The sequence below is a fragment of the Vipera ursinii genome, assembly GCF_947247035.1.
Source record: "Vipera ursinii genome assembly, chromosome: 1".
Classification (NCBI taxonomy): domain Eukaryota; kingdom Metazoa; phylum Chordata; class Lepidosauria; order Squamata; family Viperidae; genus Vipera; species Vipera ursinii.
The window spans coordinates 331,368,348-331,386,412 of NC_139512.1; the positions used below are offsets into that span (position 1 = coordinate 331,368,348).

General features: G+C 37.7%; 1 protein-coding gene across 3 annotated transcripts in view; it reads left to right on the forward strand.

Annotated features, from left to right (window-relative positions):
• The window catches only part of KIF13B (kinesin family member 13B), a 157,619-nt gene that overhangs the window by 35,453 nt on the left and 104,101 nt on the right, over positions 1–18,065 (forward strand). For all 3 annotated transcript variants that reach the window (XM_083354305.1, XM_083354306.1, XM_083354307.1), the window contains exons 3-5: positions 14,819–14,831; positions 16,817–16,877; positions 17,948–18,040. In XM_083354305.1, the coding sequence (XP_083210431.1) occupies positions 14,819–14,831; positions 16,817–16,877; positions 17,948–18,040 (167 nt within the window). The remainder of the gene's footprint in view (positions 1–14,818; positions 14,832–16,816; positions 16,878–17,947; positions 18,041–18,065) is intronic.

Here is an 18,065-nt window from a genome sequence, read left to right on the forward strand (position 1 = left end):
TTCAATCTTTTCACCCATTGTACCACTTTTAGGATATGGCAACTTCCGAGTACCACCAGTCATCTAGCAAGGTGTCAAAAACTTAACCAAAAAAATAGGAAAAAAAGTGATGAAGTACAGGTAGTCCTCGACTTACAACAGTTCGCTTAGTGACTGTTCAAAGTTACAATGGCACTGAAAAAAGTGCCCCCCAGGCCACAGCCGAGCAAGACACCGGTCTGCCTGCCTGGTGGCGCTCTTCCTCTTGTCTGAGGTTTTCATTGTTGTGTGTATTTCTGTTGAGGATTGGCAGCGGGGATGGGGGGTTGGTTGTTATTCCCCCCCCCCCGTCTGCTGGGTGGTTGCAGCAGGTTTTGGTCACTTCACATGACCCTGGGACACTGTGACTGTCATAAATATGAATCAGTTGCCAAGCATCTGAATGTAAATCACAAGACCCTGGAGATGCTGCAACATTCCAGTTGATTGGCGCTTCTTCTGGGCTCAGCAGAAGCGCCAGGATCAGCGCCGAGCTCTAGCTGGAGCCTGTGATGATCCTGGTGCTTCCCCTGAGCCTTGACAGCCCTGCAACTCCAGCCATCTCTTGCTCAGGCTTGTGCGGTGCTGCCACCAGTTCAGCTCATTCCGCTTCCCCCCTACCACTTTTCTAGGATGGTCGCGTACCACCTGCCAGGTGCCAAGGTACCACAGGTGGTACCCTTACCACTGGTTGAAAAGCCCTGCTCCAGAGCACTCTAGCAAGGAAACATAGTACCTTTTTGATTTGCTAGAAACTTCGCTTCCTTACATTGCAAATACAGCTGTTAGGCATGTACATTGCTGAAATGTGACCAAGTGTAGCTTTGTATTAAGTGTGTGTATTGGCGGTATCATTGAAAAATACCCATTTCTGTCCATCCACTTTTGCAGTGATTCTTTTAGTATAATTCTGCAACCATGTGACATTGTGATCCTTGTTGCAACTAGTTTTACAATCTAACCTGATTATGAGTCTGCTGGTGTTTTCTTCTCAAATTTATTGTTTATGTCCCATAATTCAGATGTTTTGTGCAATCTGGTTTATTTTTTCAGCACCAGGTTATTGAAGTTTGTCTCGCACTATTTTGGACCTGTGTATTCAAAAGACATGGATACAAGTATATTAGCCAGGCTTCTTTCACTCTGTTTTAGGGAGACGCGCGAAAAAGAACAAGGGATTGTGTATGGTTTTGATTCCGGTGGCAAAAAGATACTTTGAGGCCTTGTTACAGTGCTGTAGGCTAAGCTTTGCAATAAAACAGTGGCAGCATTGTTTCTTTCTGAGGGTTTTATTAGTTTGTTTTTAATTGGTTGTGGCAAATTGCCTAATTTGATTTGTGTTTACAAGTGGCAGAAATAAAGGAGAGCTCACAGGAGTCTTAAAAACTAATCCTGGAGTGAGGCTGATCTGTTGCCATGGTGTTGCCTTGGACCTAATGTGGTTCCTAGCTGCTGTGCAAACTTCTGGCGGTTCTGTTGCCCTCTACTGTTTTGAGTCTGGGTAGGTGGACAATACTGATAGCCTGCTTAATCTTTCCCAATCTGGCACTCTCTGAATGCATTGGACCAATTCCTTTAATTCCCCCTACCATGAGAGTCGTGGGAGGAATGAAGAGCAGATCTGGAGGGTATAAAGTTGGAGAAGGCTTTGGTGAGGAAAAAAGATTACTGAGCAGAAAGGATGTTATTATGGCTAATAAAATTATGTGTGGTATGGGAAAAGTGAAAACAGACCAGCCTTTTCCTCTTCCCATTGTGTGAAAACTTGAGGTCATCCAGTGGAATGAATCAGTAGGAAATTCAGCAGCAACTGAAGGAAAGTACATCTCCAGCAACTTCTAATAAATGTGTGGAGCTTGCTTCTATTTGTTCAAGGGATATTGGTCTGGATGGTTTCAAAAAGGAATGAGGCTCTAAGAAGGTCAATCAATGGCTCTTGGCTAAGTAGGACTTCACAGTAGAACAATCAAGTACTAGCAGTAATAGAAGTTAGCAATTGTAGCATATGGGTTTCCTACAAGTACCTAGCTGATTACTATCAGACATATTGGAAATACTATGTGGAATAAGCTAAACTGCTGTCAATCCAAAGTTGATAACACAAATATATTATGTGCTATATGACTTATTCCCAAGAACTGGGATACTGTTTCCTCTCTTTGTTTGAGTGTGGTGTTTTTCATATATAAGTTACCATATAAAACCAGATAACTTGATCACAATTTAACGAGTCACTACTTTAATTGAAGCAGGGAATAAATTGAAATTGCCTGTGCAGAGTTTTATATAAATTAATAAATATTAAGCAGCAATTGGCTTATTATATGCACACACAACTCAAGTAATTATATCTTTATTATGCCATATATAGCAGCATTATTACTTTCATTTTATTATTTTTTTCCTTTCTTATATAGACAGATAAGTAACGCAGTATAAGAGCATCAGACCATGGAAGAGAGATAACAAATATTTGAGTAGAGATAGAGGAAAGAATAGGAAATAAACTTGTCTACAAGCCCAGCTTAATATAAAACATGAGGAAGAGTCCATCTCTAAATTGTATAAATGATTCACTAATAGATTAATTGTGGTCACATTAAAGTGGCTCTGAAAATTTTTAAAATTACTTTTTTACAATTGAACCTCTTAAATGCCATCCTGCGTCATATGAAGAAATTTGCCCTTCATGTTTCCTTTCTGTTTCCCCATATTTGCCAGCCTGCTGGAGCAGATTTAGCAGGCATATGGGAAATGTGAGACAATAAGAGAGAATCTATACTGCTGATGGCATCTGTGTTATTGGCAAACTGACACCATTGGACTCCATTTCTGAGTTCTGCCCCAAAGAGCAATTTTGCAAAGTTGGGTTCCTTTGGACCTTAGTTTATTTATTATGTGAACTTCTTTTCAAAGAGGACAAGAAAAATTAATATATTGTAAAATGATACCTGTAAATGATACCTGAAAGGTCAAACTGTTATTTGATATGTGTTTTAATAGCACAATTTTTCCATGTCATGTTTGACAGTCAGTTGGTTCACTTATCCAAATATACATCTATTTTCAAGTGAGGCTCTGAAGTCTACCTAAAATGGAAGATCATAAAAATAAATTGTGATGGCAGACAAAAGGTGGTTCTCATTTTAGAATCAACTGGGGTGGCAATTTTTTAATTGCTATTATTTTACAGAGGCTATATGATCAGCCAATAACAGTCACATAATGGTAAAATTGATTAAATTACTTTCATATAATAAGCATTTGAGGTTGATCAACAATCTGAAACTTTATGAAGAGGTTGATGAACTAAAGAATTTGGGGACCCCTGATTTAAATAGTAGCTGTGTGTAGGAAACTAAGACATTTTTGGCATTGAAGGCCATGGACTTCTTCAACCTCCCCAAGACTTGAAGGAAATAGGTTGGCACTACTTAAACTACTACTTACACAGTTTTTTAGAAGGAGTCAGACCAAGATTCTACCCTCAATGAAAGCTCTCTTTTACTTTAATATGTCTCCTCCACCACCACAAGATGTCCTGAATTTTATCTGATATGATGGTGTTCAAACATCATGTTCTACTTGTTGGAGGAAGTGGTTGGATATGCTAAGGTTGCGGTGTAGCTTTAGAATGTCTATTTTTAAAAAAAACATTTTATTTTAAAGAATCAGTGTTTCCCTTCTGCCCCCTGGAACAATTAATGGAAGCCTGTGGGTTAGATTTGCAGTCTGATTCTTCCGCTGGGAATATTTTGTTATTAAGTCATTAGAGTGCTGATATTGAGACATGGAGAAGGGAAATAATTGCAGGGTGAGAAGAAAGATTCTTCAGTTGCCATGCTGAGGACAAAATAACACTGCATTGCATTTCCAAGCTGAATTTTTCTCTCAAGGGGATTTGGGATAAGATGAGTTTCCAACATTTTAAAACAATACACTTAATTAGAAACTTCATAATTACCAGTGAATAAAGTTGGTAGAAATGCAGCTGAAGCAGTAGTTGCACATTGCAAAATATATCTATAGAGCCACATGACAGCTTACATGATATATATTTATTGTGCATCTATTCCAAATGATCCCCAAAGTATTTTGGACCCCCTGAAGCTTTTAGAGTTGAGTACCCAAATCTTGTATGTGCGTGCTACATAAAACAAGGCTTGAGATGAGGACTACAGTCTCTGTACCAAATTTAGACACTTGAATCAATTACAAAAACATTTGCAAAATTTTTCAGTTGCAAACGTTTGGACATATAATCTGATGTTATAATTGCTAGAGGTATTCTTTCACATATTTAGGTATCCTGTTTTGAGGTGGGATCCTCCTAGGAGCCACCTGCTTCTTCCTTTTTGTTTGTTTCCCTTGCTTGTTCATTTTATCCATTCATTATGTCTGTTCATACTTCAAGACTCCTAAATGTCTTGGGAGAGTCAAAAATGATGTGATTTTTTGCTCACATTAAATTGTATTTTAGTTCCTTTGTTCTCTGCTGTTCACTTGGGCAAGCAGCTGTTACCTACTCTGATTCATAGCTGTTTCTAACAAACTCTGAAATTTCCTTTTCTCCCTGTTGATGTTTTAGAAAGCCTTCTTTATGGGTCAGACTGTTTCAGAAATCCAGAGGTAGTGTGCCAAGCTAAGCTAAGCAAGGACCTTGTTAGCTCTAGCCCAGAGTTGGGCATCCAAGTGCAAAAAAAACCATAAATATTACTCAACTTAGTCAAGAATAGTTTCTAATCCTAAATAGGTGAGAACCTTTCCAGATTTTCTCTGGAACTTCTCAAAATAGTTGTTACCAAGAAACAACTGTTCTTTCTACACAAATGCCCATGACATTATGCCCTGCCCATCAGTGTCAGATACAAATCTCCAATAAGCTGCACACAGAATGAAGGAACCATCAAGAAAACACCCACCAACACTGACAGGGTAAGCCACTAGTATATAAAAAGAGAGCATACAACACTTTCTTTTAGTACTGATGATGTTACCTAGTTAAATGAAGAAGCATCTGCAAGAAAACAACCAAGCTCAGAGATCACCAAGAAGTGCACAGAGTTTCTTCTTCCTGACAACCTCTTCCTTTTGCCTAGATTAATTTGTGGTTTGGGTCTTATTCTGTAGTCCTAGTGAAAGGTGCTGTGTGTGATAAATTATGGAATTATTTCTTCTTGGAATACTAATCTAAGAAATTATTATAGGATATTTTTCTAAGTTTACTTGGGTGTGGAGACTGGAATGTAGGTAAGGAATAGCATACTGGCCATCTAGAGGTTGAATCAAAATGTAATCTGAGTCTTCCTGGATGAGATTAAGCATTCAACTAGTCAAGCCTCCTGAGTTCAACAAAATGTGTCCTGGAATTTCATAAGTAAGTTAGAAGGCTAATAACTGACTAATAGTCTCTGCAGAGTTATTCTGTGTAAAATTATTTCAGTAGTAGGAGACCTGGATTGGAATATTTCCTCAAGGAAATGTTCAAGCTCTATGGGTTTGGTCCTTCAGGAGTAGAATGGAGCACAATATTTGTCTCTAGAACTGGCAGGCTGGTTGGAAGCTTCATATACAGCAGACTTATAATAAATAGTAAGAGTCTGGGAGCTCGGAATACAATTGTTCATATCCCATGTTTGTCCGTAATAATAGTTAGGGAGCGGGTGGAAATGCTGGTGCTTGCCTGCTTGCCTGAAGCCATTGCTTCTGTTCTTGGCTTGCAAAAATTATAAGTGCTTGAAGCATTTGCCAAACAGCAACTTGGCTTGGATGCTCTGTGCAGACTTGAGGACTGCCTGTTTCACAGACCAGTTTTGTAAACTTCTTCTGTTTCATTGTTGATTATCTTCCCCTTTGCAGAGACAGCCAATGGGAATAATTAACAATATTTTTTTCCTTTAAAACAAGCCATGGAAATCAAGTTAAATTTTACTGATTTGCCACAAATTCTGGTGTTAGGAGAACCTATCTCTAAATGAAATGTGTGTGGCTTTCTGAATCAGTTGGGAACTTATCTCTATGAATAAAATTCAGCCCCCTTCCACAGTGTTTACAAAGGTGAAATAAGGTAAGTTGAAAAAACTAAAGATCACTAATGTAGTGAATGTGCAGGTTCCCCAATCAGTCAAGAACAAGATGCTCCCACACTCACCTGAGATGGTCTAAACACAAATCTATCAGATAAGGGAATCAACACCTTTTCTTCCTAAGTGGAATATGCCTGATAATTCATACACTGTGGGATGAGCTACATTCCACACTTTTGGTTACAGAGGGTAAAAATTTAATTGTTTCGGAATCTTGGCTTTGAGAAGGAGGTATGGGTTGTTTTGTCTGGATAAGCCACAGAGGAGTTTTTCCCACTGTTCAGCCTGTTACAAAGCCTTGTTGAGTGATGTATGTAAGAGAAACTAGTTGGAATCGGGATTGCTGGAAAATGTAAATGAAACGAAAAAGTGGAAAAGAGAAAAGAGGGAGGAACTGTTGAATTGGGACCCCAGAAGCTTGCAAGGATTCAAAATAGAAAGGCTTAGTTCCAAAAGCTAAAGATAGTTCTTCAGGACTTTGAAGAAATAAAACTGTCTTCAGGACTTTGAAGAGGTAAAACTATCTGGATCCGTAGAAAACATAGCTAAGCAATTTCTCTGGAGAATAGAGCTTAGAGATTGGAGCCAGAAGATAAAAGAAGTACATTGAATTGGCCCTAAACTAGTTTATTTAAAAATTAGAAATATGTGAGAAACACATTGGCAAATTTATATACATGGTTCTGTTTGGGTTTTATCAGTACTCCTCACTTTATTTCATTCACTTATTTGTCTTTTGGTGATTTGGCTATCTAAAGTTAAAAGGAAAGTTTATATTGTTCCTCTTTTTTAAAAATAAATTTGTTTTCTTAAATTACACTTTCTTGTTCTGTTCGCAACTCCTGGAAAAAGGAAGGGAAGAAGTGTTTCTCTGGCCATGTGCCTCAAGCTGGAAGGACCAGGAGGTGATGCTGTAATGTATATTTCCCTTGACATCATTATAATTATCATCACCCTTATTACTATTATGACTCAGGTTTTCTGGCAAAGAAGTGCTCAGGTTGTGGGATTCCCTGTCTTTCTCATCAGCCAGAGTTAAGATGGAGGAAGCCAGGTCAGGCATTGCTGACCATTAAAGCTAGATAGTGGCACTTGTGGAGCTGTTGCGACAAGGCAGGAAGGCCAAGTTGTGTAAAACCTAAAGGATTTCTGAGAGAGCGGGGATGACGGCCTCTCCCACTTTCATTCCCTGAACTCAGCCAGTGCTGCTATGGCAGGTAATTAGCATCCCATCTATTTCCTTCCTTTTTCTTACTTTGATACACACTTTAGCAACTGGGATTTTTCTCAACAAGATGTAGCTTATTTACTAACTTACTGTTGAGAAGTTGAAAGCATGATATTAATATTTCACATCTGCCAAGGGTAGTTTAATCAAAGCCTAGTGTATTGCTTTTTAAAGATAGAGGAAGAGGATGAGAAAATTGGCCGTGCTTCCTGGCAAGGCTTTGATAGGAAAGTTTTTTTGGGAAACATCTGCTGAGCTAACGATTCCCACTTGCAGAATGTTTGCCACCTGTTACTGTAGCTAGCTATGTTTGTAGATAAAGCTAGAATAATCTGTTGTGTCCCTGTTTCTGATTTTTAGAACACTTTTGTTGGCTTAAAAGTTTTTACAAATAAATATTCTCTCTCTCTCTCTCTCTCTCTCTCTCTCTCTCTCTCTCTCTCTCTCTCTCTCTCTGTGTGTGTGTGTGTGTGTGTGTGTGTCACCCTTTTTTGTTTAAAGCAGAGAAGCTTTTGGAATATTGGAAAGGCTTTTAGTCTGAAAAAGGTGTGTATGTATTTCAAACAAAGCAAAACACTTACTTTGGCGCTTTCTGCGATAGTCTTTTTGAATGAAGAAATAGAATTGTTTATATGGAGAAAGAGGCCTTTCTACGACTGAGGAGTCCTTGGTGCCCTCTGAGCTTTCTTGTTTTTTTGCACACCACATTTCATTACCCAAACTATGTAACGCCATCAGTGCTAGTAAGGACTATGCAAAAGGACTCCTTACTAGCATTGCTGATGTTAAGTAGTTTGGATAATGAAACATCTACAAGAAAACAAGCAAGCTCAGAGAGCATCAAGGACCCCTCATTTCAACCCTGAGCTACAAATATTCTCCTTTTCTGGTAATTCTGCTACTGGAAGTTGTTTCTGCATACACTGGGGACAGGAGTGAGATCCTGGGAAAAGATGCAGCTGCTTAAGGAACTGAAGACAAGTGCTATCAACCAGCACCTTCTGTTTTTGAATCCAAGAAGTTGCACAGCCCTACTTGCTAATGTTACTTCCCTGAATGTAAGTAAGTGCTTCTACATACATAGTTGTGTAGAATAGTTAATATCTCCCAGGTCACATCATTCTCTCTTTCAGATTAAAGATTTTATATATTTATGCCAAAGCCGTGCCATCCTTTTGCAATAGGAAGGAGGTACTATAATAGGAGTGCATAAAGCTATGCTTTCTATGGAGAAAAGGGATAGGGAAAAGTTAATAGTAAAACTATTTCAGAACACTACATATATCAGAACATTATATCCAAGGAGACAATGATTCAGTTTGGCTTTGTTGATTGTAAGAATCTCACTGCATTACGATTGTTTGGCAAAGACAATCTGTCAGTGGATGGGTGGAACTTCAGGAACAAGGGGAAGAGACTTACTCAGTGGTCCAGGAACCCAGATTAAAGTGAGATAGGTTTTCAGTGTATTGCAGTTGAAACGAGATGTAATATACAAAATAAGTGACAGAAAATTTGAATAGAGCAAAAGAGAAAGTCTTGGGAGGAGAGATAGAAAGAATCAGTGAAGGTAAGAAATTAAAATTCAACATTACGAAAAAGGAACAATAAAATTAGTGTTTTTATCTGCCTTTACATTTATTTGAGAGGACAAGAGAGTCCGTCCTTCTTAAATACAATTATTCTTGGTGGGTAGGAGAATAATATATCAGATGTTGAAAGCCCATTCAAAGAATAAAAAAGCAAAAGAATCTTTTGAAGAACGGATGGATGGATGGATGGATGGATGGATGGATGGATGGAATGTATATTAAGTAAAAATGTTGACTTCTTCAAAAATTGGACTTGTAGGGAAAAGAAAATGGAAATACTTAAATACTCCTTAGAGACCCAAATACTTTTCATGCTTTGCTGACTTCTTTCCCCGGGATATAGTTACTTCTTCTCTAAGTGCTGCTGAGTACTGAGCTTTCATTTGGTTGTTGCCTGCCCCATCTGTCACTAAAACCTGGACTTTTTTCCTTTTCCCATTCTCTATTTCTGTCCATCCCTCTCTGATAAATCTTGCAGTATTTCATATCATTTAAAAAAAACAAGTTTTCTGTATGTAGATTTCTGGCATTTTCTGAAAGTGACTCATCTGTTCAGTTACAGGGGTTTGGAAATGTAAAACAAAAATGAAAACATAACTCCAGAAGTTTAGCAGGAAGGATCAGGAATGTAACTGCTTTAAAGGATTCGTTAGCAGTTTCTGTCACACATAGAAGAAATTTTGCCTGTCTTTTTTTTTGGGGGGCTAAATTAGCTCATCTCCCACAGTCCTTTTTCCTCCCACCAATGAAAAGATGATTAACACAGAATGACAGAAATAGGGAAGGTTGGGCTGCATTGCTGAGATGGCATAGAAAAATGCAATATCCACAATTTTTATAGTATACTATAGAGCAGCGTTTCCCAACCTTAGGAACTTGAAGATGCGTGGACTTCAACTCCCAGAATTCCCCAGCCAGCATAGCTGGCTGGGGAACTCTGGGAGTTGAAGTCCACGCATCTTCAAGTTCCTAAGGTTGGGAAACGCTGCTATAGAGACATCTGTACTGGGGAAATGTTAATTATGACAAGTTACAGAAGAAAAAGGAAATAGAGCATCTATACAACATATTCCAACAAAATGGATACCCACACAACTTTATCAAAAAGTCCCTGACCACTCACCTCAATACAGCACAACCAACACAAACCCTAAAAAGAATTACACTGCAACACATCAAGAATATCTCAGAAACCACCAAAAGACTACTACAGCCACATGCAATCAGCATAGCACACAAGCCAACTAAAGCCCTTGAAAACATCCTAAGCAGACCAAAAGATCCAACAACCCCAGAAGAAAAAACAGGAATCATCTACAACATACAACATAAGGACTGCAACAACCACCATGTAGGACAAACAGGTAGAAGACCTGGCAGAATGCATCCACAAACGCCAACTAGCAGTCAGAAGATGTGAAGAATTTTTTTTTTAATTTCATAACATATAGACAGTAGTTTCAATTGGGAAAATGTGACCATCCTAGACCAACCCAAGTCCAAAAACGCCAGGGAATTTCTAGAAGCCTGGCACTCTGACAAAGCAGTCATCAATACAACATCTATAGACTATGCAAAAGGGACTATCACCCAGCCCAAAAAGGAACAAAAAGACCCAAGCACCTCTCTCCACCAGCAATCAGCACCCAGATCAACATAGATTAACTCCAAGGTTAACATCAGACCAACAAGCAAGGAAACAGTACTCCAGTCAAGCAAGCAAACAAACAGCCCAACCAAAGAATCTGTAAGACCACACGCACTAACACTGAAAGGCAAGCCACTAGTGATTAGAATATAAATTGAAAACAAACTGCACTTCTTACTACCGGTAGCACTGGTGATGTTACCTAGTTTGGGTAATGAAACTGTGCAAGAAAACAAGCAAACTCAGAGAGCGCCAAGGGCCCTCATGTCAAACCTGAGCTACAAATATTCTCCTTTATTAGAAAGAATAGGTGTTAGTTATAATTTAGATTGCTTCTCCCTTCTGTTTGATCCTGTGTTTTTATTCAGCTCAGAAACATGCTCATACTGGCTCATTGATTGTTATTACTACTACAATCTGTTGTGGTTTTTAAAGCAGTTTTAAGAAGCAAGTATATTGGTTTCTTATAACTGCCCAAGATTAGCTAAGTAATATGTTTTTCTATAATACACTGAGAAGCAAAAAATTAAGTTTGTATATTTTTAGACAGATGAAATGAATAAACGTCAAATAAAAACATTTGTAATTCTGATGTCTCCAAGGGCTTTTTTTATCATTTAAGATTAATATTGTTACATATCAGAATATAAAATATTTTCCTTTTTAGTCTCTTAGCCAGACACACACACATACAGAAAGAGAGAGAGAAAGAGTGAAGAGGGGATAAGGTCAATAGAAGCAGAAAAAATTATAATCTTGAAGTCCCACAAATATATATTTCTCCATTCCAATTCATATGAAACTAATTCCCAACAAAGAGGGATCTATTTAGCATCCTCTTTCGCCAGCTGTTACCATTAAAGGAAGAGCCATATATTGGCTGGCTTTGATGTCTGTTTATGTGTGGTGCTTTTCTTTTCTTTTTTTCATCGGGAAGGCCTGAAACTCTGCTGCTGTTCAATTCTTTGTGATTTGGGGCTTTGTTTATGACAAGGCTCTATTATTTGGGGCTATAAATGTCATTCTGTTTTCTATCATGCATTAAATTTAGAGTTAGTCTGAGGTTTCATGGCACGCTTGAGGAAATCTGTTTGGTTTTTTGATGCAGAATTATTTGAGTATCACCTGCTGTACCGTATTGGAATTTGAATTTTGCAATTTTAAATTCTACAGGACATTTTGAAGATAAGAATGTATTGTCTGAGAAAATAAATTCCAGAATATTTACCTAAATCTGCTTTTATAGATAATTTATTTAGTACTTTTTCAAAAAAAATATGTGAAAAAATAATATGAACTTACATACATGTACACCCATGTTATGGTTGGTATTACAGGGCTATATCTACCATTTCTCTTAGCTAGGTGACAATTGTCCTTTCAGTTGAAGGCATTTGTTTTTTGTTCTAAAAATAAAATTAATAAAAACTGTGTTCTCATTGATGTTGAAAGAATACAATGGTTAGTTGACATTAGCCTTTTGAACTGATTATATATAAAGTATAACCCCCTATTTGAAGTAACCTTGTACAAGAAATAATATTTTTCCTGGAGTTATATTTTACTGCTGTTTGTAATCCAGTGAGAACATGGGAGGGGCATCACTATGTAAGACCAAAGTAATAACATCAATCTGTTTTTGGAATGTAGATGGGCCTAAATATCATTTTGGCTTTTTGTGCTTGTTTAAACACTTAGATATCATAATGGAGATTTATTCTTTCCTTGGACTCCTGAGATAAACATAATGTCCAGTGGATCAACTTGTGCACCATCCTCAGGTTCTACACTATATTTGGCAAGATTATATCAGAAAACCTCATTTAATCTATTAATTGAAAAGAGTCATCTGACATTTTTCCACTTCTAGGTCCATGTTTTATAAAAATTGCCAGGCTCATCTCACCCTTCTACCTTACTTCCAATTTGCTAGGGCTAATTCAGTTGGGTAGATAGATGCTCTGCTGTGCTTTTAATGGAATAGCAAAAAGATATTGATAACTCTGCCATAAATCTTTTGGCAGAGATCCGATAAGAAACTGAAATTTGTTTATAGTATTATTGGATTTAGATGACTATGAAGAGTTACCGGTAAGTTGAAGGAACTTGGTATATAATTGTACAGACACTTGATAATGCGTCTCAGTAGTTTCAGGGTCTGGACTTTTGAGTGACTTCCATACAGTTGAGTCATATAGATTGATTAGGAGGTGTAAAATTTAGCCATATGTCTTAATTAAGCCATCCTGTGTAAACTAATGGAAAATTCTTTCTCAGATAGCTTTTCCCCCTATATAAAGGATCTATGGGCAGGTTCATAGAATCCCAGTTTGACAAAGTACAAAAAAAAAATCTTACGTGAATTGGGGGTGGGGAGAATATTCCAAGTACTAAAGCTCAGTGAGCATAAAAAGTGGACTGCTTTTTGTGGAGGAGAAAGGTGCTTAATGTGATGGACAGTATGAAAGGATCAGGAATGGTTAAGGATAAATTTAGATGATGAGACAGGACTAGTATTACCCAGCAGGAGGCAAATGTCTCTTTGTTACTGAAGCAAAAAATGACCAGGAAAGGAGAATCTGGTTTCCTCTTGTTTCTCCTCATAGTGAGGTGAGGGAGGAACACAATATAAGGGGCACTCTCTTACACTAGGCAGTATATTCCATTGCTGATTTTTTCTCTCGTGCCTGTCCAGATTTCTCAGATTTTACAGCCAATATGAACTGAGTATTGCATTTGAATTTCTGTGAGTCACAGAATTTCTGTGTCAGAGATAAGGATGGCCAGCAATTATATCAAAAGGGGGGAGGGGAATAAATGTTGGAGCAATCTACGATACCAGAGTCATATAAATATAACTAGCATTATAATCTGGTTTGCATATTGTTGATTGTTAGAAGGATGAGCCTTAGCAAACTTCATGTCATGTGGAGCTTCCAGTTTCTTCCCCCACTTGAGAGGAGTATATGAGATCAGACTTCCCCTCTTTTGTTACTTTAAACTATGATGTGGCTTATGATTCAGACAAGAGTCTTTAAGTCACCCTCCTTAAACTAAAGTCCAATGTAAACTCTGAAGCATTCATGTTATCAACATTACACTTATAAACCACAATTTAAAATCACCCAAAGATGCTATCTCATTCAATCTATGAATGCAGTTTTCTCCTATCTTCATCCAGTAAATATGTTGGGCATATGGCTAGCAGTAGCTGGAAATTATTATTATTTTTATTTAAGGCAGTATATTGATATGCCCCCTCTTGAAACAGTAAGCAGAAGTAAAAAAACATAGTTTTTAAAACAATATTGAATAATAAAGCTTTATTCCTGTTATTATTGAAAATGGAGAATTATTCTTTGAAAATACACACCAGAAAGGTATGAGTGAAGAATGGAGTCTTCAGCGGGTACCTAAAATACGTTAAATAATAATATAATAATAAACCTTTATTGTCAAAGTACAACATGTGTACATTGAGATTAGCTGAGCCTCCCCCTGTGCTCTCTCCCCCCAACACACAGTGACAACAAACCCTCCATCCCACCACACTATGTGAACCAACTACACCACACACCGGCCTCCCAAGTCAACTCTGCATAAGATTACATCCCATTCAAAAGCCTAACAGCCCACGGATAAAAGCTATTCTTCAGCCTGTTGGTACGGCTGGCTATATTCCTATATCTCCTACCGGATGGTAGGAGAGTAAAGAGATACCGTCCAGGGTGTGAGAGTAGCTGCCTGTCAAATTTGGGGAGTAAGGGATAACTTACGAGGACATAGTTGCCTCCATGAACAGAAAGAAGATGGCATTCAGCAGTCCTTTGCAGACATAGCAGAATTGTTGGAGTTGAGCTCCAACATATCTGAAGGGCATTAAACTGGAGAAGACACTTACTGTTACTATTTAAGGTATAATGATGATAATAACAGCACCATGTTGGTCTTGTTGCAAATTTTGGATTCCTTCTTTCGAAATGTATTTGTTTGTTGACCTTGTTATGCTTGTATCACTTCCCAAGAAAGTTCTTGTATTCAAAGCCAGTAGGGTTTCTTTTCATAGTTCTCCAAAACTCAAAAGAGAATACATTGCATATGTGGGTTTCCTTGACCTAATGTTGATTAATGTATTTTAAATGTGCTATTTCCTTTGCATTTAAAATGCCTACATTTTAATCAGTTTCTTTTCTTTCCCCCCTTCCTCTTCTGTTATGTCCTGTTGTGTTTCCTCATGGAACTGAAGGAGCCAACCAAAGGTAAAAGATTTTCATAATACTGTGCAGCATGGGGTGGTGAATCATATTCAATTCTTTGCCAAAATATTTTCTACTTTCTTTCCAGATGTATTCAGTACTATTGAAAGAGGAAGGGAAAAACATTTGAAACTTGCTTTTCCTTCTTTCTCTCTTTAAAACAAGCCACATATTTCATTGGCAGCCAAGTCATGAGTCAGAAGAAAAAGTTGAAAAACAGTAGCACATACTGAGGATTGAGGGTTGTGGGTAAAAGAGTGCTAGGGGGTTTGGGGGTTGTTGGTGGTTTTTTTTTTGGGGTGTGTGTTGTAGTTTGGTTTTAGAGTCAGTATCTCATCCATGCACAGACTCAGATTGCAGTTGTTGATCCCTAGTAGTTTCTTTTTATTCTGCAAATGAAAAATAAAATGCAGAAGACTTTATCTGCTTTCTCATCCCTTTTCTCCAAATGTTTATTTTTGCTTTATACATTAGAAAGTAAGCTTAGGTCCAGAGAGACACAAATAGCCACGTATGGATATAAGAATCAGTGGATTCTTAACATAAATAAGCATATCATCTGGCATCAGTCTCAACCCCTAATCAGTAGGTTAGAATGGAGTCAGGGACAGATCCCATAACATACATATGTATCACTGTATGAATTAGAAATGTGCAACTATTACCATTAGTTTCTTCTAAACTGTGACAATTGGAAACTGTAAAAAAAACCTTATTTAAATAGAAGTCAGAAGAAATCTGCTCCAAGCAGTGTGTGAGAACAAAATTAGGAGGCAAAATGAATGTTGCTCAGTCTTGATCTTCAGTCTTCTCCAGCATACTGTAAATATGAGCCAGCAATGTGCTGCAGCTGCCAAAAAAGCCAACACAGTCCTAGATCATGTGAAGAGTTAATACCTCTTTATAATGGCTTGGTAAAACCACACTTGGAACATTGCATCCAGTTTTGGTTGCCACAATGTAAAAAAAATGTTGAGACTCTCGACAGAATACAGAGAAGAGCAACAGAGATGTTAAGCGACTGAAGACTAAAACATATAAAGAATGATTGCTGGAATTGGGTATGTCTAGTCTAATGAAAAGAAGGATGAGGGGTGATATGATAGCAATGTTCCAATATCTCAGGGGCTGCCACATACAGTAGAAGAGGGAATCAAGCTATTTTCCAAAGCACCTGAAGGCAGGACAAGAAGCAATGGATGGAAACTAACCAAAGAGAGAGCAACCTAGAACTAAGGAGAAACTTCCTGACAGTTAGAACAATTAACCAGTGGAACAACTTGCCTGTAGAAATTGTGGGTGCTTCAACACTGGAAGTTTTTAAGAAGAGATTGGATAACTATTTCTCTGAAATGGTATAGGGTTTTCTGTCTGAGCAGGTTAAACTAGAAGACCTCCAAGATCCCTTCCAACTTTGTTATTCTGTTTCTTGATGGGTGGGTGAGACTATAGCTTCCCTCTAACTTCCATCACTGTTTACAGCAAGTAGTGGTACAAGCCAGAGATGATGGGAGCTGTAATCCAATGTGCCTGGTAAATCCAGGCTGAGGAAGTCTGTATTGTTGAAAATTAGCTGCTGAAGAGTGAGGAACTATATAGGTAGTCCTTGACTTATGACTGATTGCTTAATGGCAAAAAATACCCATTGGGTAAAATGGATTTGCTTAACAATCACAGCATTCATTTAACAACCATGGCACTCACTTAACGATCATGATGTTCACTTAATGCCTCAATTTACAGCTGCAGTAATTTAATGATTGTAATTCTGGACTCAATTATGGTTGTAAGTTGAATACTGTAGGTATCCTCATAGTAAGCCTGGAATGGAGTATCATTGAAATTCTAAAAATCAGATCATATCAAGTGGGCAGACAAGTATTTCAGAACTGTATATGACCAGATCAGCTAATTGGTTTGTTCACTTTACTACAATATCATGGAAAGCTTTTAAATTAAATGTTTATAATGTATTTATATTTCTGCAGGTGTTTGCCTATGATCACTGCTTCTGGTCTATGGATGAAACTAACAAAGAAAAATATGCAGGTATCATTGTAATGGTGAAGAACTCTGATGGGAGGAAAAATGACTTTAGCAATCATTTCTCAAAAGAGTTAAAAGATTTAAAGGTTGTCTCCAGAACTTAAGAGAGCTTCCTCATTGTGAACACATTTCTAGAAAAAGAAAATAAATTTCAGGACCAGCATCAGATTCCCCTCTCTTCCCCAAAAGACCCTGAAGAGCTGTCATTGTGATTTCCCTCTACTATAGAGCATAGCATTTAGAAGACACCAAGTCACTTTTGCATTATTATCATACAAAGGAGAACAAAAACAAGGAACAATCCAAACAAAACAGAAGAAGATGAGGTAGATTACTCTTTTGGGAGGACAGATTGGGATCAGATGTTACTGTTACATTCAGACAGCACGTTAAACCCTAAATTTAAGTTAACAAAGCAGAGTTGTTGCACGTTCACAATATCTCATGCCTAAAAAACGTATCATGATTTATCATCATGATCTGGATTCCCATAACATGCTGAACTATAAATTATTCAGTCTCATTTTAGAGAGTTTGGGTTTGAATAAATTAACCATAAAGACTCAAAACTAGGAATAGGATGAGTTCAGATTCCTGTTTAATTAATGAAGGTTATCAATTCCTTACCCAGATAAATTTCGCAAAATGGTGGTGAATATAAAATCAGATAACCCCTATACATGCCTCTGTGAGATTCCTGGAAGAAAGTGTGTGATCAATAAGGTTCTTGGGTTTTTTTTAACCTGGAATTCAAATAGCAACAACAACAATAAAGGCAGTGACTTTCTTGAGGTCAGAGGGTTTTTTTCATAAGATATGCTTCAGTATAATTCATCTGGTGCTGGCTAAACACAGAGCAACTCCAAAGGAAGTTACTGGATGCCTTGGTGTAGTCAAGATGAGTATCTGCTCTGTGCTTTCCACCATTGAAGGCTCCATTGACTTTGGACACACATGAAAAACATTAAATGTTTTCACACGTTAGAAGTGTTTGAAGCTTTTGAGAGGTTAAACAAAGGTATTTTTTTATTCTTCCTCCCCCCATAATTTGAATTTTTTTGTTCTAATTTTAGGTCAAGATGTTGTTTTCAAGTGCCTTGGTGAGAACATTCTCCAAAATGCCTTTGAAGGTTACAATGCATGCATTTTTGCCTATGGACAGACTGGTAAGCATTAGCAAGGTGGAAATTA